At 43.3% G+C, this 26,506-nt stretch overlaps 1 protein-coding gene across 1 annotated transcript in view; it reads right to left on the bottom strand.

The window, feature by feature from the left end:
* Positions 1–26,506, bottom strand: part of PARM1 (prostate androgen-regulated mucin-like protein 1) — a 97,275-nt gene that overhangs the window by 12,641 nt on the left and 58,128 nt on the right. The window contains exons 2-3 of the mRNA XM_080920948.1: positions 18,968–19,642; positions 171–249 (exon numbers count right to left, since the gene is read on the bottom strand). Of these exons, the coding sequence (XP_080777074.1) occupies positions 171–249; positions 18,968–19,642 (754 nt within the window). The remainder of the gene's footprint in view (positions 1–170; positions 250–18,967; positions 19,643–26,506) is intronic.

Genomic DNA, 26,506 nt, shown 5'->3' with positions numbered 1-26,506 from the left:
CGCCTGCCCCTGACTGCTGTGGGGTTCGTTTACTGGCCACGTGACTTCCCTGACAATATATCTGAGGGATGAAATGCCCACCACAAAACAAGCCCGCGGCAAAACAGCCTTTGGCCTGGAGCCTCGAGAATGGAATCCCGTTCTTTTCTGAAGAGAAAGGAGCGACTCACCTGATCTTCAGGTATGCTGCAGCTCCAAATACCAGCAGCACCACAGCGATGACTGTCACAGTAATGGCGGCGATGCTGCCTGTGAACAGCCCAGAAAAGACAATGAGGGCTAGCTCAGCGACTTTAGAGTACACAGTACCTACCCATGTCTCCTCTGAAGGAGGTAAACGCTATTCACCCCCACACTGTTCTAGTCAGAACTAGAGCAAAACCCAGGATTCTAATTCTGTCTCAACCAAAAACACAAAGTGAGTTCAGTAAATGGTCAATGTTTCTCTTAGCATTTATCATGACTTGCTGGATGCTTTGGGATCCAAAGGGCAGTACACAATCACATCTCACAGTCCTTGGAAGAATGAGGTCTGTAGGGGAAGAAGATTATAAATTTTCCAGGGTTTGATTTTTCATATTTTGTTGAGTCCCAAGTGAAGTATGGGGAGAAAGACATCTTGTCCAAGTGACACTATGAAGTAAAGCATCTGAGTCTTTAATAACATGGAACTACACAGTTGTATCACTAGTGTTTGCTCCAAAGAGGTCACTTCGGTAGATGTGCAAATTTCAATGATGTCATCAGATCAAAGATTTGGAAAATGAAAACAAAACCAAACTTGCTCCTCTTTGGGAAGTGTGAGCAGCCTCCACATTCAAGTGCTGTATTTAGATTATAGAGAATTAAGTCAGCTTTTGTATGCAAAATAAGATTCAGTGTTCAGGGAGCACTGTTTTTGTTGTCCTCGTTGTAACAACAGCATTAGAAAGCAGTGATTTCAACCTGCGGGTCGGGACTCCTTCGGAGTCTCATATCAGCTATCCCGAATACCAGACATTTATACTGTGACTCATAACACTTTCAAAATTACAGTTCTGAAGTAGTGACAAAATAATTTTATGGTTTGGGGTCACCACAGTGTAAGGAACTATATATTAAAGGGCTGCAGCCTCAGGAAGGCTGAGAACCACTGCTCATAAAGTCACACAACTGCTTTGTGCAGCAGCTTGAAATCTGGTTCCTAAAGTGAGTATTAATGGGAAGGTAAAGAGACAGGCAGAGAGACCAACCCTTTAAGCATGTGTCCCGATGAAAACAACCATTCTGCTCTAAATATATCTCTGAGGTCCAGCACTCTTTCAGTAGGTGTTGTGGGCTATGTTATACCTTAGAAGTATCGGACTCAATCGAACTCTTGTCCCCAAATATTGCCAAAGACTTTTGGTGTAATACACCTGTTTTCTGTGTAGGTTTATTTCCTTATTGCTTTAATGAGTGAATGGAGCTGTTCTTAACTGCCAGAAAAGGAGCTGAGCGACCTGGAGTTAAGTATGTAGATCCATGTCTGCGTGTGCATGCTTGTTTCTGTGTCTGTGTATGTCTGTGTTTCTGTTTCTGTGTTGGCTGTGCGACCATAAGCTATCCATTTATCTGGGTTGATTCATACGCTCTGCCCATCTCACATGATTCTAATACAGGTAATGAGATACCATATGCACCAATCTGAAGGAATTGTCCAAACGCACGATCTCACCATTTTCTATCTTGCATAGGATTCTTTCTCACATCCTTAAAGATGTATCAGTTGTAAATTCTTGGCATCTCCTTTAGTTCCCACCCTGCTTTCATGAGTGGCTTGTGCTGTTTTCTCTCTCATTTCTTCTACAAAAAGAAGACCCTCAGAGCTCAAAGGCAAAGCTATTTCTTAACTCTTTAGTAATTCCCCTAAAGTTTTCAATGAAAGGCATCCGCATGACTACAGGAGAGGGTCAAGGGTCATTGCTAACATGAAGACAGTGAGAAGAGTTTGCTATTCCTATGGCGATTGGCCATAGCCAACCATTTCAGAGCCTGCATATTCCAGGGCAGTTTGTGTATCTATTTATTTGCTTCTAGAAGACTTTTGAGCCAGATGAGTGTGTTCAACAATGTAGTTATTTTTCCCTTTTATGGTATTAGATAGATTGTGTTGCTGGTTGCTGAAATGTCTCGATCTGGTCAAGCAGAGAAAGCCCGAGGTCAGATCCTCTTATGAAAAACCTCCACTCCCATCTTGAAAGGCAGCTCTTAGCATCTTGGCCTCCAAACTGTGCTGAAATTAGAACAATTCAAAGTTCACCGAAGCTTCTTAATAGCTAGGAGCTTTGAAAGGGAGGGTTATAACCACAAGGTAAGCTGAGGGGGCAATTTGGAGATTCAAAAAAATATAGTCATTGCAGTTAGGAACAGTTAAAAAGCAGAGCTCTTCATTTAATTCCCTCCCATGTGGCTCCCCTAAAAGACTCTGCCCCTAGCCTCCTCCATCCCTGACTCAAAGAATGATTTAATATAAGAAGTTGTAGGCCTGACCTTCAGAGTTTCTTGTCTAATTCTAAGGAGCTGGGTCTCCCCCAACTCTGCCATTTCCCCAGTTTATTTATATACCACCTCCTTTAAAAATAAACCAGGCAGTTTCCCCAACTCAAGAGCTGCGTTTTTCCTAGTGGAGATAGCGAGCAACAGAGTGGCCTGTTCCTTCTTTACGTCACGGTGGCTCATGGTGGCTGTCCAGCTTCAGGAGCCTTTCTAGTCTCCAAATGAGCGTCTTCAAGGCCACTTGTCCAATGCTACAAGTACATCATCCTTATTACCAGAGGTTGAGGTTACACGTGACATTTTACCTGGTAGTCTCCTGAAGGAAGCTGGATAAATGGCTCTTTAGAGGGTTGGTATTGTAAGATTCATATCAAGCCTTAACTATCGGGAGACTCCTGCGAATGAGACAAGAGATCTGGGATCTATGCAAAAGCAAGAGGTTTATTATTCCAGCATGCTGGGGCTGACCTACATCCAAAGGAGAGGCAACCCTGAACTCCTCATTAGTACAGACTTCATACATTTCATAGAGGGTAGGTTACAGTAATGGTGATTAGGCTGTGGGTCATTTGACCTTTCAGGTGATTGACTGCTGCTGACCTGAGTCCAGGGGCTGGTACTAGATAAGGTTGAGACCCTTCTTCCTGGGGGGAAGGGCCACCCCAGTGCCTAGGAGGCACTCCAGGAACTGTGGCTAGATAAGACTGGAACACTCCCTCTTGGAGGGGAGGGGGGGGTCACTCAGTGCCCTGAGGCTAGTGGGAAATTACTAGCCTTTTCTTTTCAGTTCCACTAGTATGAGGCAAGGGGTATGAGATAGCATAGTTAGTGCTGAAATTTGAGACCTTTTCATGAACTCTTCTGTCACTAACTGGCTGTTCAAAGGGAGAGTAATATCCTCCCCGACCCCTTCCCACCTCCAGAAGTTGAAGTCTTCTGGAAGTAGATCTTTATCAGCTGGATCCCAGAAGATCCTGTTTTCTGAGCCTTCCTTCAGCAGCTGTTGCCTCAGGTTCCTGTCTGGTCTGGCCTAAGAAGCACCATCTCGCTCCAGGATTTGATTTGTGTGCCTCTGTGTCAGCTGCTAAGCCCCAGAGAGCGTGTACTGCATTCTGTGGCAACTGAAACACTTTGTTTTTTTTCCTTCTAAAAACAAAAGCGGTGCCCCCTAACTTTTGTTTAAACTAACCTGGAATTCCCCTTCTCATCTTGTTCTCACACCCCCCCCCCAAGATGGGGCAGGGAAAAGAAAAAGGCGGAAGGTGTGGTTAAGGGGACAGCTTTGCCCACTGGGAAGGAAGGTAGAGGACCTCATGGGCTGTCCTGGGAAGGGCTGTGGGAAGTTTGCTGGCATTTTAGTTCCGTCTCAGGATTCATTATTCACAGACCAGGTGTGACTCATGCCATAAAGCTCTGGGATGGGCAGACTTTAAAAGAGAATTGGAGGAAGCCAAGATACAAGATATACCCCTGCACCAGCACATTACACTGTGCCAACATGTTCTGCCTAACCAAGAGGTTCTTGAAGAGCCAAACACCAAAGCCTCCTTGAAGTTTTTGCTACTTCCAAAGCCTGGGATTTCTCAGAGTCCTTTATTTGTGACTTCATGGCCCAGAATGAGAGTAAATGGGCTCAGGTGTAACCACAACTCCTATATACTACAGGCAGTTACTTAGGGCCAGCCCCTGACCTTGAAGGTTACACCTCTGGTTTAACTCTTTACAAGCTGAACAGACCCACTCCCATTTTATAGATGAGGAAGTTGAGACCTTGATTAAAGTTTTACAGTTGGTAAATCATGGAGCTAACATCCAAACCCTGGCTTACTCTACTTGCCTGTGCATTTGTTAGTTTTTTTTTCCTCTGCTCGGTCCATGGACCTGTGTTCTTGGTCTGTTCATTTAACTTTTTCTTTTCCTTTATAACTAAATACCAATGCTTCTTGAAAAGTTCCCCTGATGACTTGAGTAACTAACAGTGTGTCTGGATGTTCTTGCATCTCTGTGTCTCCTTTTTCTTTTCTTTTACATAAAAAAAATTAGATATTTTTTGTATTTACATTTGAAATGTTACCCCTTCCCCTACCCCACTCCCATTCCCCCTCTCCACCCCATTGCCTTGGCTTCCCCTACATTGGGGAAACATGCCCTCCCTGGACCAAAGGCCTCTTCTCACAGTGCTGGCAGACACTGCTATCTTCAGCTACATATACACCTGGAGCCATGGGTCTCTCAGTGTGTGCTCAATGCTTAGTTTTTAGTCCATGGGAGTTGTGGAGTGTTTGGTTGGTTGTTAATATTGTTCTTCCCATGAGGTTGCAACCCCTTTCAACTCCTTCAGTCATTTCTTTAGCACCTTCATTGGGGTCCCTGTGTTCAGTCCAATGGTTAGCTGCAAGTGTCCTCAGCTGTATCTGTATGACTCTGGCAGAGCCTATGAGGAGGCATCCATATCAGGTTCCTTTCAGTAAGCACTTCTTGGCATCAGCAATAGTGCTTGGGTTTGGTGGCTGCATATGAGGTGGATCCCCAGGTGAGGCAGTCTATGGATGATCTTTTCTTCAGTACCTGCTCCTCTATTTGATCTTGCATTTTCTCTCGTGAATGTTTTGTTCTCCCTTCTAAGGACCGAGGCATCCCCATTCTGGCCTTCCTTCTATTTGAGCTTCATGGATTTTGGTTTTGATCTTCCCTAGGCAGATTCTAATCCTATCCATCTTGCATCTCCTCACATCATTTGCATGCTTTTAGCACCAGGCACAGCCTCTAGCCCATAGTGGGTTCTTAACACTGTCCTTCAGTGTAGAATCATATTCACTGTAATATTGGCAAGAAACTCGGTAACTGGAAAATTTTGACCTCAGTCACTATACTAAGAACGTCGTTTAAACACAGGCTTTGCACCTATTCATCCTGGAATCCTCTGGTCCAGGTCTTATCCAAGAGCCTATCTCTAGGGCTCCATCTCTGTGCCACCACCCTAGAACTTTATCCTCTACATTACTAGATGGCAACTCTGTGGATGACCAACTGGGTTGGCTGGAAGGGAGTTAAATTAGTGATAAATGGATAGAGTAGAAAAAGTCCTGTGATACAACTGTGAAGCAAACTCCTAGAAGGACATGCCCTGCTCAGAACTGGCCAGCCATTATTCCATTTGTCAATGCCCAGAGGAAGTCCTAGAATTGAGATTTCAAGGGTGCTCACTCCCCATGATTGCCTTTAAACCACAGATGTGCAAGCTGTAAGGGCCCTACCTATGTCCTTGCTACCTCCTGTATCACTTGGCTCATAAGTAACCACTTTTAGAATCTTTTTATTGGAGGACTTTATAAAAGGAGTCTTTTATTTGAGCTTTTTGGTGAAAATAGTTGCCAAATGTACCCATAATTAAAATAAGACCGGGTGGATCCAAGCATCCTGTGAATAAACCGGACTAGCGCTTTTACAAGCATTGTTTGAGAGCTCAGTGGGTGGGATGGGCAATGCAGGAGTGTCGGAAGATGAGGAAAAGGTGAGTGCTTAGTCCGTTTGACACATGAGCCACACAGAGTATTTAGTTCATCTATGGTGGGTATATGTACACACTTCTGCTGGATTTAAGCAGAGTTGCTAACAACTCTCTCAGTGACTCTTCAGTCTTATCACAATTCCTTTTCTTCTTCCTGGATCATAAAGTCAGGAAGAAATAGGAAGGAACAGGTGGCCACTTCAGAGTGTGCTGCAGCCCCTTCGGTCATGGTCATCAGGAGGAGAGGAACAATTTGCCTTGAGTTCTTTTTCTTTCAGGGTGTCTGTCTGTGAATATGTTTTGGGGAAGGGTTGAGTCCAGCATGTGCCTGAATTTTCATTCAGGCTCTTCCATCTTTACTTGAGGGATGTTCTTCCTCTTGGTAACAATGCTGATAACAGGAAGAAACAGCAATAGTACAAACAATAGTAACTAATGCTTTCCTGCTCTCAATGCCATAAACTAAATACTTTGGCTACCTCTATTTCACAGATGGAGAAACTAAGGACAGAGGTGTAGGGCCCCAGACTACGTTGGTAACCAGAGGGGCCAGCTATAAGGACATGTTGATTTGGAATCTGCACTTTACTACTGTTCTTGCTACCTTGGCTGTAGAGTTAGAGTTGGGCCAAGAATTATATAAAGCCTTTGCTCAGGATATCTTGTCTACTTTCTTTTGGCTCTCATAATCATGGTATAATTCAAGACTGTGCAGTAGTTTGGGTTTTCCTACAGACACTATGAGGATGAGTCAAAGCTCCGTAATATCTAGGTATTAAATAAACCTGTATATGTGGTGATTGACATTTCTTTGGTGGTGCTGGGTGTTAGAAAGAGGACTAATGGGAAGTCACAGGATAGCAAATTAAGAGGATCCTGGACACTGGTTTTTTCAAGCTTGCAAGGTTGTATTGAATGAACTCTCTGGTCTCACAGGGCTGCTTAGATTTGGACTCTTGATTTTCTCTTGATCTAGAAATGTGGAATACAGAGGCCATCAAGCCAGTGGCTTGCAGAGACAAGCATACGTGTCTGGGAGCCACACAGGAGAGTCCAGGTTTGGATTGGCAGATAGGGAGGTAGGCAATGCCAAACTTGGCATTTCTACCTGTAGCAGACAAGTGGGTCTCGAAAAACTGGGACACGCTTTGAGAAATGAACGAATCATTTTACTGGGTGGACAGGGTTTGGGCAGACAGCAATGAAGGTGTGTGGTAGAAGCTAGATAGGGGATGGCAGACAGCTAACATTTCTGGGTCAGCAACAGGCTGGAGACAGAAGCACCCTGACGGAATGTCTTATCTTAACAAGGAGCAAACCCTTGCCTTCTGCCTCTGGAGCCACTGAGAATACACAGAAGGAAATGTTTTGTGAACTAGCATAAAGGGAGAAGGGTTAGATTGGGATCTTTGAAGCTAGTCTCTATTCTTCATGAACTAGGAGACAGTGTGACTGTCCCAAGGTCACATGATTCACAGAAATGGAACCGTCTTAGTTTGTGTTCCCACTGCTGTGAAAAGACACTATGATCAAGGCAACTCTTATAAATGACAGCATTTAATTGGGATTGGCTTAGTGGTTCAGAGGTTCAGTCCATTATCATCATGGCAGGAAACATGGCAGTGTCCAGGCAGACATGGTGCTGGCGAAGGAGCTGAGAATTCTACATCTTGATCTTAATGCAGCCAGGAGAAGACTGGATGGAGCTTGAACACTAGCAGCCCTCAGAGCCCTCACACAGTGATATAACTCCTCCAACAAGGCCACACTTATTCTAAGAAGGCTACACCTCCAAATAGTGCCCCTTCCCATGGGCCAAGCATATTCAAACCACCACAGAACCCATGTCTACATAAGAGGGTACGATGGAAATTCAAAGAGGCTGTGAAAAGTTCTAAGTACTCAGGACCAAGTCTCAGAGAATTCTGAAGATCAGAGATGGCGTTTGATCTTAACAGTGCTGGACAGGTATAGAAACCCTAGGAACGTTCTGGGAAGAGGAACACACTTTTTTGCTTGTTTGTTTTGTTTTTTCAAGAAATTTCTTAAATATAATCTCTACCAGAAGTCATCTCAAAGGATGGATCTACCTTGAACCCCACTTTCTAGATGTTTTCTTTTACTTTGGCGTAGCTGATATTGACATCTGTAGCTGTGGGTAGTCATGCATGCTTGCATATTAATACCCAAGATCCGAACATGAGCTATGCTGTCATGTTGATGATTCAAGTGTGCTGCTCTCACCTGCTCTCCATTGGAAGTCCCTGAAAGCCAGGATTTTATTCATTTGTTTGTTTAGGCCTAAAGTAATTCGCAAAGTAATTCTGATTTATTCTGAAGCATAGCAAATTTATTATTAATTAGAAACTAATCTCAGAATATGCATGAGGATGTGTGCATGTTCATATGTAAACGTGTGTGTGAATGCTCATGTGTGCATGTGGAAGTCAGAGGACACCTTTGGACATGGCTCCTCAGGAGGTGTCTACCTTGCTTTTGGAGACAGTCTCTTTCACTCGGATATGAGGTACAATAATTTGATTAGGCTAGCTGGCCAATAAACCCCACCCCTAGAGACAGCTTGTCCCTTCCTTTCTAACACTGAGATTACAAACATGCACCACCACGCCCTCTGTTTTAGGTGTGTGCTTGGGTTTGAACTCAGATCCTTATGCTTGTACACAAGCACTGTACCAACTGAGTCGTCTCCCCAACTTCAGAACTGGTTTTAATCACATGCTGTTAGTACTTACAGTATAAGGAAGAAAGTTCTTTATTGTCATATGATTTACATGCAAATCAATACAAGTGTTTTAATGAACATAACCTAATCTTATCTCTACACATTCTTTTCTCCACCAAACTCTTTCCAAACCTTTAAATCATTGGTTTGACATATAGTCATCTAGTCAAACACAGGATAAGAAGCCAGCTGATCAAAACTGGGCAACTGTTATCTACCTGGAGTGTTTTCCCTCTTTTCTATTTTTATCTAACAGCTGACAAACTGGGCAAGAGGGTACATTGGCCTCAGCCTTGGGCCATGGGCACAACTGTACTTTTACACTTAACATTATTTGAGGACCTGGTTTGGAGACAAGTTTTCCAAAAAGTTCTGTTCTGGGTGGGGAGACGGCTCAGTCAGTTAAAGCCTGGCCTCACAAGGACGACTTGAGTTTGGATCGATAGCACCCACATAAATATCTGGGCACCCCTGTAATCTCAGTGCTGGGGAAGCAGAAGATGGCATATCCCTGGCTCACTGCTCACTGCAGCCAAGTAAGTAATCAGTCGTCAGCATCAGTGCAAACCATGTCTTAAAAACTAAGATGGAGAGGGACTGAGGAAGAGAAATGACTCAGACCTGTATACACACAGTCACACACACAGAGTCACATGTGTGTATACACACATACACAATCACACACACATTCACATACACATACACACAGTCACATGCATGTATACACACATACACATACACACAAATTCACACATACACAGTCATATGTATCTATACACACATTCTTACACACACATACATATATACACAGTTACATGCATCTATACACACATATACATTCCTACACACACATTCTCATGCACACACACAGTCACATGCATGTATACACACATACACATTCACACACAATTCATACATACACAGTCATATGTATATATACACACATTCCTACACACACATTCATACATATATACACACAGTTACATGCATGTATACACATATACATTCCTACACACACATTCTCATGCACACACAGTCACATGCATGTATACACACATACAAATTCCTACACACACATTCATACACATATACACAATATACACACAAACACACAATCACACTTGCATGTCTCCCCATACACATACACACATACACACATATACACACTTGCACATTCACATACAAATACAAACATGCATACATACATTCACATACACATATACACAAACATACACATACATGTACACATGCACACATACACTCACAAGCTCGCACACACGCACACATACCATACAGATAAATGAAAAGTAAACACTTCTGCAAAAAGCATACAGCTAAAGCAAGTAGCTGAAATGTTAATCTTGGTTAAGATAATGGAGGGCATGAACCCCAGACTCGCTCTTCCGTCTCAGCCTCATTCTCACATGGGAGCACAGCCCTGCACTCAGTAAGGAAGCACAGAGCTCAGGCTTGCAATTAATGAAACCATTCTGGGTTGCTCTCCATTATCATGGTTTTAAAGTTTCTTCACTTCACTTACAATTACAGTCTTTTCCAACACAAATGAGACCTCCTTCACGCTAGGAATTTATTTTAACTACCTGTTTGGATTGCTCAGTCTCAGCTTGCTTTTGACATTTGTAACACGAGCTACCTGGGGTTTCTGAGAATAGCAATGGTCTTGCTTATCCACTTTTCTCTTGGCATAGCGCTGTCTGAGCTGATTGCCACATCGCAACTCTGGGGCTGTCAGGAGCACAGCTCACACGTGGCTGACCAGAGGGTCACACCCAGTCTGCAGGGAATGAGGATTACTAAGGACTAGCTTGGGTGTCTCAAACTCCCAAGTCGTCTCTTTGAATATTGCCTGGTCGGGGTGGGGGTGAAGAGTTCTTCCCTTTTACCAAGTAATGTGCTTATTGTTTTTAATTATTATGTTTCATGTCATTTGTCCCAGGTCACTTGTCCCAACAGCTTTGAGGTCAGTGACATCAACATAATTACCATAATCCCAAGGAATCAGCAATCTCCTAGGAACCATTAGTTAAATTCAATCTTGTCCCCCATGTAATTAATCACCCAGGTCCCACAGGACCTGCTTTCAGACACTATATTTACCAAGTTTAAAGGTTCCCAGACTCAGGTCTCTGGAAAGAAAACTAATTTCCCAACTGTGATGCAAGTCAGGGGAGAGTACAGTGCCTTCCTGCTCTGCCTCTGAAGGCCCCAGGACCAGGCTTTCTCCTGTAGCTCCCTGCTTGCCTCCCTTTAGCCCCGGAGACTGCTCTTCTCAGCGCAGAAAGTCTAGTTCTTTCCTTATTCAGCCTGTTCCTTTCAGTTTTCCAAGTGAAAGTGTCACAGTTTCCAAGGGGAGCCGTGATTCTCTCTCACACTGCTTGGAATACCGTTCTCTATGTTGTCCTGTCTACAGGTGTTTATTACCCCAAACTCAATGTAAGCGTCCCTTCGGGAGTCTTTAAGTGTTTTATAAACAGTCAAAAATTTCAAGCTAAGAAATCTAGCCTACAAGCATCCGAGCTAGCAGAAGCCACCCCCTAAATTAAGGGTCCAACTGTAATAATAACAGCAGACATAATTCACTGTTAACTTATTAGAAGAACACTGTTCAGCAGTCATATTTAATGTGAAAAAGAATCTTACTGAATAGGTACAGTTGCACGTGTGCCCTTATCTCCAGTGTAGCCATAGGCACTAGAAAGAGCTGAGCCAGACAGTCTTATGGTGGGGTTCGTATCATCATCTACACCCTTGTATCCTGCCTTCAAAGTTACTCCATTACTGTCTCCTTATAGAAACATGCCATGCAGTGTAGAAACCATTGTCTTTAGGCCAATGGTATACTTCCTTGATGGTCATTCATCTAATCATGAATGAAAGACACTGTAAAAAACACAATATTGTTTTTCTTAGGATTGAGCAAGCAGGCATATCAATTCTCAGTGTTACTTACACGTTCCCCCAGCACTAAAGTTGAAACTCAACTCCCCATGATTTTAGATATTTTCTAACAAAGTTGATGGGCTAATGATGGGTTACTCTCCATTTTCCAATGAGTTATTCTACAGCTAGAAAGATGCTCTCATGAGTTAGAAGCTTCTGATGGCTCAGGGCAGAGACTGGGTCTATCCTCACTCATATCTCCCGATGAGCCTCCTGGCTGTAGGTTCCTAATGGCATAATCTCTGTGTATAGGCCGACTCTCACTTTCTCAGTGAAGCATTCTCAAAACCACCTCTCATCGCTCACCCATGAAAGTCAAATCTGAAACAGGAAAAGAGTGTTCTACTTCTCCAATAATTTAAGTCAGGATTGGGGCAGTTAAGATGCACAGTGGTTGTCTTACTACTGGATGGCGATATGAATGAGAAATGCCGGATTTTATTACCTTGACATATACTTTTCAAAGGATATCTTAGAAATACATCAAAATTAGATTAAGGTTTAAGCAGGGAAGGCAAGTCAAAGGAGGAATACATGATTGTGTTTTAGCTGAAATAGTGTCTAATACAGTTCCTGTGGGAACTTGCAAGGCTTGAAGGTTAACATAAGTTCAAAGGATTTGGCCGGTAAGAAGAAAGTGTGATAATCGTCCATAAGAACAGTCATAGCAGCCAGTGTTCGTGAAGGCCCAAATGAAGCATCAGGATGTGAGCAAAGACAGGAGTGTTGGGGGTAGGAGTGGGTAGAGACTCATCAGGACAGCAGAAACCACCTCAGATGCCCTGCGGTCTTGAGAAGGCATCAGAAGTATCGTTACATACACAGGTGGGGGTGTTCAATAGGTTTTTTAAAAATCATTTTCAATTCAAAGCTCAGAATTTACAGTGTCTAAATAAAATTAGAAAGGTTCATTTGTTGAGTATTTATTAAGCACCTACACTGAGCTTGGCACAATTAGTTGCTAGGAATATAGTTTTGAGTCAAACGGTTTCTCCCTACCCCCATGTGTCTTGAGAAGCAGTAGTGGCTATAAAGAAAGAGCTATGCAGCTAAAGTTGTCATCCTACAGTGGAGAGTGGATTTATGTGAGCTGTGCTCAGCTGCAACTGAACACTAAGGGCTGGATTGGCAGCTGCGTAGGAAACATCCAGAACAAGCAGCGTTTGAGCTGAGATTCTGGGGACTGGTTTGGAATTAACCTATGAGGTGCCAGAGAAGGTTCCAGCAAGAAACATTCTGCAGATGATGGCCCCAATTCAAGAGGAAGACCAGTGGACTTCTGAACCCAAGACTCAACCAGAAGAAGAGGTGCTGAGAGTGAGTGGAAGGTGTTTGGGCGCCACATAAAGTGGAGGCTCAGGGGGCTTGCTGCTGAAAGCAGAGACTTTGATAAGAGCTGGCGATGTGCGTCGTTCATTTGATTTCTGTTTAGTCACCGCTCTAGCTGCTCTTCGGATAACAAGATGGCGGAAAGACGCAGTGGAGAGGCTTCTGCTATGAGATTTTGAGCTCTGAGTGAGAAGGAGATGCGTGGATGAGTTTAGGAGCTACTAATACTGCAATCTGGTGATACCGGGTGGGGCTGAAGAGATGGCTCAGTGGGTACGAGCTCTGGCTGCTCTTCCAGAGGACCCAGGTTCTATTCCCAGCACCCAAAGGAAGCTCACAACTGTTAGTAACTCCAGTCCCACAAGATCCAATTCTCTCTTCTAGCCTCTGGGGCCATTTCACACGAATGGTAAACAGACATATGTGAAGGCAAAACACAAACATAAAAATAAATAAATAAATACTTGATGAAAGAGAGGACAGGAAAAGAGAATCAGAGAACAGAATGATGGGCAGAGGCTCACGGAGGAGGTCCAGTTTTGAGCATATGTGATGTATTTATAATCTAAGAAGTGAATAACTCACTTGTCAGAGGTATTGCTTTCTGATACATTCTAAACATTCTGAAAATACATTAATGAAGGGCTTAATATTCCATTTACACAGTTTTATTATATACATATTTTTATAGCAAACCAATGTTAAGTCCTTTCACTGATTTTTAATGTTTTTGAAAAATGGTCATTAATTTACTACAATTTTTTTACTCATAAAACTTTCCTAGGTATATCTTAGATAAATCTTTCATCTTTCCTATAGGTTAATTCTTTTTTTTTTTTTTTTCCATGTCTACGTTTATCTCAAAGGTATGGATATATTCCACACAGAAGATTCCTGGGGTTGGGAACACAGATGCAGGTGTCTCTGTATGAGTGCCCTTTGAAGGGTGTTTTAGCACAGTTCCCACTGAAGAAAAGCTAGGAGTTCAGGCCAGTAACATAAAGGTCAAAGGATGCCACCAACTTTCACAGGTGGGTCCTCCTCATCCAGTGAGTATGTGAATTCCTCACAGCACCAAGCCGACTGAGCGTACCTGTGCAGTATGTGTGCGTGGCCTCGTGATAGGGGGAGTGTGACTCTATCTCATCTCAGCCCCTCCCTGCCACACTCACCTTGTCCTGAGATGTGCATTGCACTGAGTTTGCTGAGGGAAAAATAATGTCACAGTGTTTACACACGATGAGTCCCAATTAAATAACACACAGTATGACTCCAATTTAACGCATGTTGCAGCTTTTCTTCCTTGACTAGCTAAACAAAAGCTGCAAATCACAGCATCTGTCTTCTGTGCAGCTGACACTCGATGGCTCGCCCATGCCACCAGCTTCCCCTCCTGCTGGTGACCCAGGTGGCGAGATAAGACTCTATCTGTAACCTATTCAAGTGTGCTTTTCAGCTGTTAGCTCTTCTGATTCTGCATCTCTATTACGTCAGACAGGTTGGGTTCAGTGGCAGGAAACTTGAGACCCATCTCTGGAACGGAGTTTGACCGCTGGCCCTGTCACTCACTCGCGGGAGGACTTGAGTAAGTCACTCTCTGAGTATGCAATTTTCACCTTTAGAACAGACACAGCTGACCCGGCCTCCTTGGTGTATTCTGATGACTTTGTGGAGTCTGTGCCAGTGATGTCTGATTTCTAACAAGGATCTCGTTTCTTAGGCACTGGGTCAGAGCAGGAAACAGCCATTGTAGTGCCAAGCACAGAGGTGCACAGATAACTTCTGTAGTCAGTCAGTAGTGAAGAACTCCTCTAACCAGGAGACTGGGTAAGTAACATGACCCATCCACTACTGAGGCTGAGCAACAGAAACCAGCTGTGAACTGGGATATTTTTGGTCCTCAGTTGCTTACAAGTTAACATGTACATTTATCCTGCTGTTGAATAATACTACTTAAATATAATCCTTAGATTCTCTTCCCATCAGTGACTACCAGCAGACTACTAAGTGCAGCTAACAACCTTCTCTCGTAACCTAGGGCCTCAGGTTTCCACCCTGAGGTTCTTCCCTGCTTCATTTGTGATGTACCCATCCAGACTGCTTGGGACTCTTGCTGTCTAGGCCGTACACATGCTTCATCGTAAATTTCCTGAAATAAATGACGACTATCTCCAGCTACATGCATCTCTAGTATAGAGCCAGATACCCAGCTTAAATAAATGCTTGTTGAAGTTTGTAGGAGGCCTTCATTATGACAGATAATAATAAAGATGATGACAGCTGCAGCATCAAAAAGGTAACAACAACAACAACAACAACAACAACAACAACAACAATAATGATAATAGTAACACACCAGTTGGAGCCATTGTTTGGGATGCTGTTCAACAGTCAAGTGAATTGTGTTACCCAAAGCTTATAATACGTCCACCACACAGATGATTTCCTTACTCCATCTTATTGATAAAACAGGTCTCAGAGAAATGCAGCAGCTTCCCCAGTGCTGGCTGATCAGTTTTATTTATTCAGCCAATGCTGCTGAGGGTCTGTCACGTCAGAGGGCTGGAAATACAACCTCTGTATCATTCTCTGCCGCCCAGTTTCTTCCCTTAGGCTAGCAGTAGAAAGCAGGCAGTCTTCCGGGAAAGGAGGTGCTGTCAGAACGTGGTGAGCCATGAGAAGACAAGTGGTAAAGAGATCCACATTGTCGGCAGCTATCACTCCACAGAGGTCTGCTGCAGGGAGGGCAGTGAACAGTTCAGACAAGAAGCAGGACTGATCATTAAAAACAGCGGGAGGGCAACTGTTTCTAGCAGGGGCAACAGTGAGTGCAAAGGCCCCCGAGGCAGAAGGATTCTCTGAGTTCAGCTAATAGGAAAGTTGCCGGGGAGCTTGAGGGTATAAAAAAATAAGAGCAGAGAGTTTGTGCGAGTTCAGGGCAGGCTGAACTTTGTGGGCACAACCCAAACCCTGGCCCCTTCCTTCTAATTCAGAGGGGAAGCAATTAAACCATCAGAGCCACAGCGGCAAGCTTGGAGCTACCGTGGCTTCATTTTTCTTTTCAATAATCATTTTTTAATTAACTGGATCTATCCAAAACATTACCACCCTCCCCAGCCTGCAAACAATATAAAAATATTTAGTTTTCTTTCTTCTTTTGTTTTTTCGGCACTGGGTCTTTGAAACAGCAAATATTTTGCTAGCTACAGATTCTGCTGGGAGCAGCCACAATTCTAGGGCTTGGTAGCCATTTGGAGACTGACTGCTGTACTGGAAGTAGGAGGACCACTCTAACGAGATTGTCTTCTTCCTGCTCATGACGTCATCAGCGTTGGAGGCGAAGGCAGACAGAAGCATCCCCTTGTAGTTGTGCACAGAAAAGTACCAGTCTAAGAAGCGTTTGATTCTGAGGTCCTCATTTGACTAGATAAATGTCAGTCATAGGGCTGAGCCAATGAAGACAACACAACCCAAAAGATCCAACGCTCCAATCCTAAAAGAGGCTCTCTCATAGGATGTGATGGGCGGTCAGGACATTTTCCGGAAAGAGAGGGAAAGGGAGGGGCAAGAGCAGACCAGGCTAGATCAATGGATTGCCTGGATGTGGAGGGTGGGAGAAAGAGGCTCCAAAGTTAGGGCCGGAGAACTCAAAAGAAGAGAAGGCATTGTCTGAGGGGAGGCAGATCGCACGCAGGCTGAGGAAGTTAACAATCCCTCTAACACATCTGCAGTCCAAGAAGCTCATGGGTTGCCCTAGGGGAGATCTCCAATCGGCTGCCAGCAGGATGTATACATGTTCAGTTCCATACAACAGAACAGGACTGGTGTGTCTCAGAATCATCAGGGTGAGAGAAGGGAGCAAGGGGAGGGGTTGGGACAGAGGGTAGAAAGGGCGGCTGGCTCTGGAGTGCTGGAGATCAGTGAGAGCTGAGGGAGGGTGGCACGGAAACAACAAATAGAGAAGCAAGAGAGAAGCCAATGTGCTCGAGCGAGAACAGTGCCTTGCCTGAGAATTAGCCAAAGGAGCTGGTGGCCGGGAAGGCACTGAGCTCCTCACAGCGATCACATGGTCTTATAGCTGCAGTGGATTCTCCTCAATATCTTCTGGACCCTCACCTTGGTACATTCCCCCCAACCCCTTTGACCCTGCTGGGTTAAAGAGAAAAAGATACATAGTCTAAAGGCCAAGCCAAAATACTAGAACATTCCTGAACGTTCCAGCAAGAACTAGGAAATCTTAGAAAGAAGTAGATGTATCAGATCATGTGGAACAGTTTTTGCCAAGTACAGACTATAAAGTCTGGAGTGTTGACCGTCACGTCTGTGGGATACGGGAGGGAGAGGAGGATAAGGGAAAGCAACACACGCAGACAATATGCTAAGGGCCCCAGTCAGGAAGGCAAAGGTGGCCAGGACCACGCCCACCGGCGCGTATGTGGGTGGTCCCTCGATGAGAGACGGATTTCACCGAACTCAATCTGTTTTAGGAATCTCCTGTTGACTAGGGCAGGAAGTCAGGCTGAGAAAAATGTCTAAGAGTGCTATGTGGAGTACTGGCCTGGAGTTGTGAGCAAATTGCCAACGAGATACAAACAGATGCCCTATCCCTCTGCAGGCCTGCCTCGGCCGTCTCCACCTGGCTCCTCACTGCACTGCAGCTTTCGCTTGTCCTGCTTTCTGGCCACATGTCAAATGGGAAGTTGTTTAGCAGAGGAGTGTTTCTCTCAAAGAAGAGGCTCTTCTGACGTGAAGGAGGTCATTTCACAGGGCTTAACACAGATCTGGTTTCAGCTCTCTCCTGTCTCAGGCCTGACCCCTAGGTATGTCTTTGTCAGGGCTCCGAAGTAGGCTCCTTCATTCCAACTAAGATGTTTCTTTCATTCTTGCTCCCCTCACTGATATGCCCCAGCCTTTTGAAATAAAATTAAATATATATATATATATATATATATATATATATATATATATATATATATACATGTACATATACATGTATATTTATTTTATTAAAGCAACAGTCAATATAATAAATATATTTACTATATAATACACATATATACATATTTATATTTTTACATATGTATAAATATACATTATACACAGATTTATATGTTGTGTGATATTAATATATAACATCTATGTTTTATATTATATATAAATATTATAATATACTTATATTTAATATATAAATAATATAGATATGATACAGATCATTTATTTATTGTTAGTAGACTGTGTCTATCAATCATAGTTCTCAGGGACTGCTTGCCTGACTGGGCTATGAGCTCTTTCATAGAGGTCAGTGCTTGGCTAATCTTAGCTTTCTCTTTCCTTCCATTCTCTGGCACTATTTCTGTTCAGAGCACTTGTTTGTTTTCATTAAAAGATGTTTATCTCTCACCATAAATGGGGAGATAGGGGAACCTTCCCCTATTAAAGGAAAAGTTATGACTATTCCTCCTCTTCATCAGACTCAGTTTTTAAAAACCCTGTGTGCATGGCATTCCCACCTGAAGCAAGGTGAAGGAATGGCTTCTGAGCCTAGACTCCTGGTTCTCTGTTCTCTGCCGGGGACAGACAGGAACCCCCAGTGTTTGTTCGGTTTCTCTTTGGCTTTGTGATAGCCAAGGGAAAAAGAACCTGCTTTTGGGAGGTCTGAGAAGTTGTCAGAAGCACAACCTGGGAAAACAGGTCTTTTATTGACCCCAAAATCTCACTTTCGTACAACCCCAGTGACCTTTTATAAAGACACGCCAGACAGAGGACAAGTGACAGAACTTTCTTCCTTGTTAAAGCCCCTGAGCCTGACAATCACCCTTAGGGATTACGCACTCCGCCTGCCTCCCTGGGACAGGCTCTCCATCTTCGAATAACCAAGATCACTAATTCATCCGGAGGGGACTCACCTGAGCTTAAGGCATTCTCCACTTCTCGCATGATCAGGAAGGGGGTGGTGGTCTCAGACTCACAGATCACTTTGCCAGGCTCAGCTTCTTGGGATGATTTCTCCTTGGGCACAGGCTCTGCTGTGATGGAGGAAGTGGGTGTTTGACTAGAGCTGTGCTCTTCTGTTGGAGATGCAAGTGCCACTGGGGTTCCTGTGGACTGGATGTCGGTCACAGTGGAGCTGTGGTTAGAGGTAACGGAGGCAGAGAGGGACTCGGATGAGGAAGTTACCGGGGATGCGGATGCTGAAGTTGGAGCCTGGGAAGACAGGAGCGTGGGTGACTGTGATCCAGTAGCTGGCACGCTTGTTTCAGAACTGCCAAGACTATGTTCCTCAGGTGTGTGTGCCAAGTGGACATCACTGCTTGTTGAGAAGAACCCGGCAGGTGAGGGGTCTGTGCTGTTGACATCCCTCTTCAAAGGGGGGCTGGTGACAGCTTCTTCTCTGGGGTCAGTGGGGAGCGGAGGTGTCAGGGATCCAGCAGTAGTGTGGAGAACAGAGGCACTGGCAACAGGGGTGGTGGCTGTAGCAGTGTGTGGAGCAGAGGTAGTCCGGGTGGCCACAGGTGCTGTACTTTTAGTCATAAGAGAGACAGCCAACGGGGCTGGTGTTGTCGAACCTTGTACTCTCAGTCCTATGAAAGAAACAGTCAGAACAAATCCAGTTAATTGCATGTAAACCACATTATATATGTGTATATATATATGATATGTTATCTGACATGTATGTTTTATGTATATGTTCTATATGCCTATATATACAATACACATATATGTATATAATATGTTATATACACATATGTGTTCTATATATACATATTATATATATGTATGTGTGTATACATATGTGTATATATATATATGTATATATATATATATATATATATATGTATGTATGTATAAAATTGCCCAGCTGTTTTACACAGTGGTTTCAGGTATTTCTCATTTTTCCCCACTGTGCAGGTGACACTGAACAGTGAAAGCAGCTTTTGAAACCTGTTTTGCTTTTTCTTTTTAAACTAATTGTCCCTCCTTGATTTGTGACTCCCAGTAGGAACCAGCTGGAGGCTTCATAAGAGCAATGACTTATGATCAGTTGACTCAAGACCAGCAACAAGCAGATTGAAACAACTTTGTCTCCTGCTGGTTTAACCACTGCCCTTGGAGGGGGAGGCTGTCTGCAGAAACTCTCAGCCTTTGCTTGCATGACTGAGTGGCGTTTCATACCGGCAGCATGCGCAGAGTGGGCAGTGAAGTTGGCACCTGGTGATAGTCTCAGGGGAGCCTCAGGACCCTGAGCCAAGCCTGTCCCCTCCCCCTTCTGCCTTTACCACAAGGCAGGGCTTGGTGGCTTTCTAAGTATATTTCCTGAGGAAGAAAGAGGAGTTTAATTAAGAAAGCCTCATCTGATGTGGAGAAAGAGGACCAATCCTCCATTGTTGGTGCGGTTGTAAACTGGTACAACCACTCTGGAAACCAGTCTGGCGGTTCCTAAGAAAATTGGACATAGTACTACCTGAAGATCCAGCTATTCCACTTCTGGGCATTTATCCCAAAGATGCTCCAACATACAATAAGGACACATGTTCTACCATGTTCATAGCAGCCTTATTTATAATAGTCAGAAGCTGGAAAGAACCCAGATGTCCTTCAGTAGATGAATGGATAAAAAATTGTGGTACATTTACACAAAAGTAATACTCAGCTATTAGAAACAATGACTTCATGAAATTTCTAGGCAAATGGATGGAACTTGAAGCTATCATCCTGAGTGAGGTAACCCAGTCACAAAAGAACACTCATGATATGTATTCACTTATAAGTGGATACTAGCCCAAAAAGCTCTGAATACCCAAGGAACTATCCACAGAACTTATGAAACTCAAAGAGAAGGAAGTCTTTCTTAGAAGAGAGAACAAAATGCTCATGGGAAGAAATAAAGGGACAAATAGAGGAGAAGGGATTGGAGAAAAGATCAACCAGAGACTGCCTCACCTGGGGATTCATCACACATGCAGCCACTAAACCCAAGCACTATTGCTGATGCCAAGTAGTGCTTACTGGCAGGAATCTGATATGGATGCCTCCTCAGAGGCTCTAACCATCAGACTGAACATGGAGACCCTAATGAAGGAGCTAGAGAAAGGACTAAAGGAGCTGAAAGGGGCTGCAACCCTATGGGAAGAACAAAATGATCAACTAACCAAACCCACCACAGCTCCGAGGGACTAAAACACCAACCAATAAGTTCCCATGGACCCAGGTCCATATGCGGCAGAGGATAGGATTGTCTGGCATCAATGGGAGGAGAAGCCAAGTCCAGTGAAGGCATGTTTGCCCAGTGTAATGGAATGCCAAGGTGGGAGAGAGTGGTTGGAAAGGGAGCACCTTCATGGTGGCAATGGGAGGGGGTGGGGGATGGTATTTTGGAAAAGGGATTGCATTTAAAATGTAAATGCAGAAAATATCCCCCCCCCCCAAAAAAAGTTGAGAAAAAAAAAAGAGAGAGAGAGAGAGAGAGAGGAAAGAAAGCCTCATCTGAGGTTTGGTAGTTATCCCTGAAATTCTAGACCTGTGCTTTTACAACCATGATTCTGCTAAGTTGGATTTGCCTTCATATTTTGTAAAGTTTAGGGCTAATTTTCCCCTTATCTCCTTCCTGTACCTTGCTCCTAGCTTCTATTCACTTTTATTGTTTTTTGTTTAACCAATGACGTCATTGAATTAGGGCTCCGGCAAACACTGGGCTAACCCTCCCTTTCTTTGTGTAGTGTGTATCTTGACCACACCCCTCTGTATACCATTTGTCTTTGCCTCTGATCATTTCTGTCTCAGTGTATGGAAACTCCTGCTTGCCAAGATCTCAGCTAAGAACAGAGATGCCATCCTTTGTCCCTCACAGCCCAAGTCAACTCCTTTAGTTACTCACTTTCTAAACTACAGCTTGATCTGACCCTCTTCTCATCACCATCTTTTCAACACTCCCCGAGTTTACTGGTCATGTGACAGTGGAAGTCTCTTAAATGACCTTTTGACTTCTGGGTTTCTCCTAAAAGGACCTTCTGTGTGATTTTCACACACAACAAAGAAAATCTTTTCAGTGACAAATACAAAAATTGTTTACGGTGCTTGTTGTGATTTTTTTTCTCTTTTCATTTGAGACACTATTTCACTATGTAGCCCTGGGTGCCCCCACCCCCCAGAGCACTGAGGTTAGAGGTGTGTACCATCATGTCTGGCTTCAGTTTTCAATCAATCAAAACACTTCAAAATCAATCTGTTGTATTTAGAGTAAGTAAAATCAGAAACCCTGTGTCATCTTATGTGTTTCTCACTGTGGTTAGCTTCTACTCAGAATCACCCCAGAAGCCCTTCTCAGTCAATCCTAATTAAAACCCTCCCACTCCAGCTCCTTGTCCGCTTTTCAGGAGTAAATGAGACCACTCTAGCTAACTCCTAGCTAATGTTTACCACCTTCATAGTCGTCACCTGCATCTCAGTGGCCTTAAGTTTATTAACATTGTCTCAGAGGTGCCACCATCCATCTCTACAATCTTTTCATTTCTTCAAGCTGACTGTCATCAGTGGCACCTCTTCCCTCATGGGTGGGCCTCATGGAGGTTGAATCATATAAGCTCGATTCTTTTAACATGTTAATTTCACTCTGCCTCAACTCTTCAAAACTTACACGTGCAATACTATGGGTTAGAATGTCCCACCTATCCTTTACTATCTGTCTGTTTGTCTGTCTATTTATCTAATCTATTTATTCTACTATCTATGTGTTATCTGTCTGTCTGACTGTCTATTGATTGGTCTATCATCTATATTGCCATCTATCTATTTTATTATCTATCTATCTATCTATCTATCATCTAATATATTATCTATATATTCATCTATCTAATTTATCATCTATCTGTCTTTCTGTTTATCTAATCTGCCTATCTAATCATCTATCTATAACCTATCTGTCATCTAATATATTGACAATCTATCAATCTATCTAATATATCATCTATCTGTCTATCTACTCTATGTACCTATCTGTCTGTCTGATCTATTTATCTATCCGTTCATCCATCCATCATCTGTCCATCCATACATCCATAATCCATCCATCCATCCATCCATCCATCCATCCATTCATCCATCCATCTATATCTATCTATCTATCTATCTATCTATCTATCTATCTATCTATCTATCTATCTATCTATGTCTGTCTGTCCCAACCTGTGTTTATCTGCTCATCACAATGGACATTTGATCTTCTCCTGTCTTTGGTCCACTAGGAAGACTATTGCCATAGATACACATGCATAGATATCTGATGTCTCCCTGCTTTCAATTTTGTTGGGTATCTGATCAAGAGTGAGACTGTTGGGTCACAGGATAACCTTTAACTTTTGGAGGAGCTGGCCTAGTTTTCACCTAATATTTGTTTTGCATACTTGTATCTCTGTTTGAAATAACATATTTTCATGTGTGCCAAAATGTAAGCTTAGTGAGGGTATAAAGATATGTTATTTTTCATTGTTCTTTTTCCCAAGGACAGTGTCCAGGTCACAGTAAATACTAAACAAGCACTTGTAGAAGGCAGCAAAGAAGGAAGAAAACATCAAACGCTTAAAACCTTCCTCCCTGAGGGGCTTGAGCTATAGCTCATCGGGTAAGAGCACCAAATGCTCTTCCAAAGGTCACAGGTAGCAGCTCACTACTAACTGCCTATATGTTCAGTTTCCAGGGGATCCGATGCTGTCTTCTGGGCTCCACAGCACTGCACACATGTGGAGCACAGGCATACATGCAAGCAAGACAGCCATACCCATTAAGAAAAGAGACGAATGAAAAGCCTTTCTTCCTGACTATCCCAACATCTGTCTCATCTGATCTACATGCCATTTGCCTAAAGCTGTGTCCACCACAGCTTCCTCAGGACAGCTCCCTGTATTGTGTGACATTCACATCTTTGCTTCCCTGTCTCTCCACTGTAATATTTCCATATGGCTCAGATCTTGTTAGGCCCTCAACTACTTAACCTTCCATCCCTGGGCAGTCTCTCTTGAGGATGCAGAAGGGTAAAGGCCAGGCCAGAAAGAACAGAAGAACATGGGCCAGATACCATAAGAGAAAGGGGAGGAAAAGACCCAAGGGGAGGTGTTTCAGGTCTCAGAATGGAATTTGCCACTTTGGTGCCATGTAACAGATTCAGGGGCTAATGGAATATGTGCTACAGAGCCTATTATAAACTCAGAATTTGGGTATTTAAAAAAATGACTGGTTTAATTTTACTTTGGAAGCATTGATCAGAGGCTAGACTGAGAATTAGATGCACTTGCCTGGAATGCATGGAGCCCCATGTTCAGTAACTGGCAAGGAAATGTTATGAATGAGGACAGTGAGAAAGGTAGTTTCTTAGGAAACAAGAGGACAGACCTCCACACTTAGGCTCCACAGCAGTCTAGGCTTTTTATGGTGCCTTGGTGTCTTTTAGAGGCTAAAAAATCTTTGGAATATGTTAAAAGAACAGCAGGGCAGATAGTAGTAACACACAGAATCTTTTAAGTTACTCCGCCTCCATACCCTACAGCGCCCATGGCGACTGAAGATGCTGAGGGTGAACACTCGATAGTGCTTCACACTGTCTCACTCACATCATTCGTTCACCACTCACTCATCTGTTCCAGCACTTGTTGGGCAGTTTCTCTGTCCACATTTTGCCTTCAGAGCTCACTGTTTGGCAGAAGAGTTCATAACCAACTTCCTGTAACGTGATGCAGTGAGCGCCTTCTAAAGGCACTTCCAACAAGGACATTCCAGAGCTTCGCACACGAGCAGATGGAGACGGTTAGCCTAAGTCTGGAAGTGGGGTCAATGAATCTCTAGAAAGTGTGAGATAAATGAGGACTCACCAAAGAACACAGATTCATTCATCATTCATTCACTAAATAATTCATCATTTTTGTTCTATCATTCATTGGCTCATTCATTTGCATCATTAGCTAATTCATTCCTCATTCACTTATTTATTCATATAATCATGTATCATTCACTCACTCATCTGTCCCAACACTTGTCAAATAGTTTCTCTGTCCACAATCTTGCCTTCAGTGTTCACTCTTTGGCAGGACAGAAATGATACCCAACTTCCTGTATCATGATGTGGTATGTGCCTTATAAAAGCAAAATCAAGTTTCATTTGAAGCCTCAGAGGAAGCTGAATAAAGTCTGCACTACAGGATGTAAAAATATACAAATGTCATTTTCAATTGCCATTTAGAAAAATCATGGAAGATGACATTTGAGCTGTTTCGAAAAGGATAAGAATGTACGAGATACCACCTAAGATATGTGTGGTTCAGGGTGACACTTACGTTGTTATATCAAGCAGAGCCAAGTGCTGTTCTATTATATTGTTATAGGTCTAAAAATGACTGCTCCAAGTGCTGATTTATTGCTGGAGACTTCCACTTTCTTCTGCAATTCTTGCTAATTTACTTTTCTTCTCCCATCCTGCTTGCTGCTAAAGAGGACTGGAGGTGTCCATTTATTCCCTATGGCTACCCACTGCGTACTTATTTACGGCACATTACAGTCCCAGTCAGGTAATTTATACTCCTAACCAAGTAACAATGCATGAAATTGTCTGACAGTGCTGGTTACCAGCACCTGGATAAGGCATTATGAACCTCAGCTTTGCTGTATTTGATTGCCTGTACCTCAATACCCTCTTCTAGCATAAAGACAGCCCTTAAGGACTTACTATAATTATCTTACAAAATGCTACCAGCATTTGTTTTTTGGGGGCATGGGGCGGGGTGGTGGCTATAAGCAAAAACTGCAGACTGGATGCTGAAAGCAGTGTACCTCAGTTACAGAAGGTAGGAATCCCAGCATCACTGTGCTAGACAACTCAGTTTCTGGTAAGGACTGTTCCTGGCTCACAGATGGCGACCAATTCTCTGTGCTCACACATGCCCTTCTCAAATTCCTCTAGGAACTTGGGTGGGGAACAGTGTAGGCATTGCTAGGATTCCTTTCACTCTTCTTTTTTTTCCATCCTTATCTTTTATTTTCTTTTTGAGATTGGGTCTCATTTTGTAGCCCAGGCCAATCTTGAACTTGTGGACCATGTGGTTCATCTCCCTGAGTGTCTTTTGTAAGAACACTAACCCCACCAGCCAGATCCTACTCTTATGACCTCTAACCACGAGTTGGGGCTAAAGCTTCATTATTCAGAACCTCTATGACGTATGGTTTCTGCCTTTTTATATGGATGATGACTTGTATTTCCATAGGCACACCACACTGACAGTCTAAAAGGTAGGAATGCATACTTTCTGAGGATTTTAAGAACAAAAGTTAGGGCTAGAGAGTGAACATAACCTCTCATCTGCAAACAAAAACCCAGATACAGGCAGGGAAAAGTCACATTATTCACCTATGAAATTTATGAGCAAGAACGGGCAGTGTCTTAAAGACCAGAAATGTCTCCT

The sequence above is a fragment of the Micromys minutus genome (genome assembly GCF_963924665.1).
Source record: "Micromys minutus genome assembly, chromosome: 1".
NCBI classification, from domain to species: Eukaryota; Metazoa; Chordata; class Mammalia; order Rodentia; family Muridae; genus Micromys; species Micromys minutus.
The sequence above is the reverse complement of the archived record's forward strand: the minus strand, read 5'-3'. Positions and strand labels throughout refer to the sequence as shown.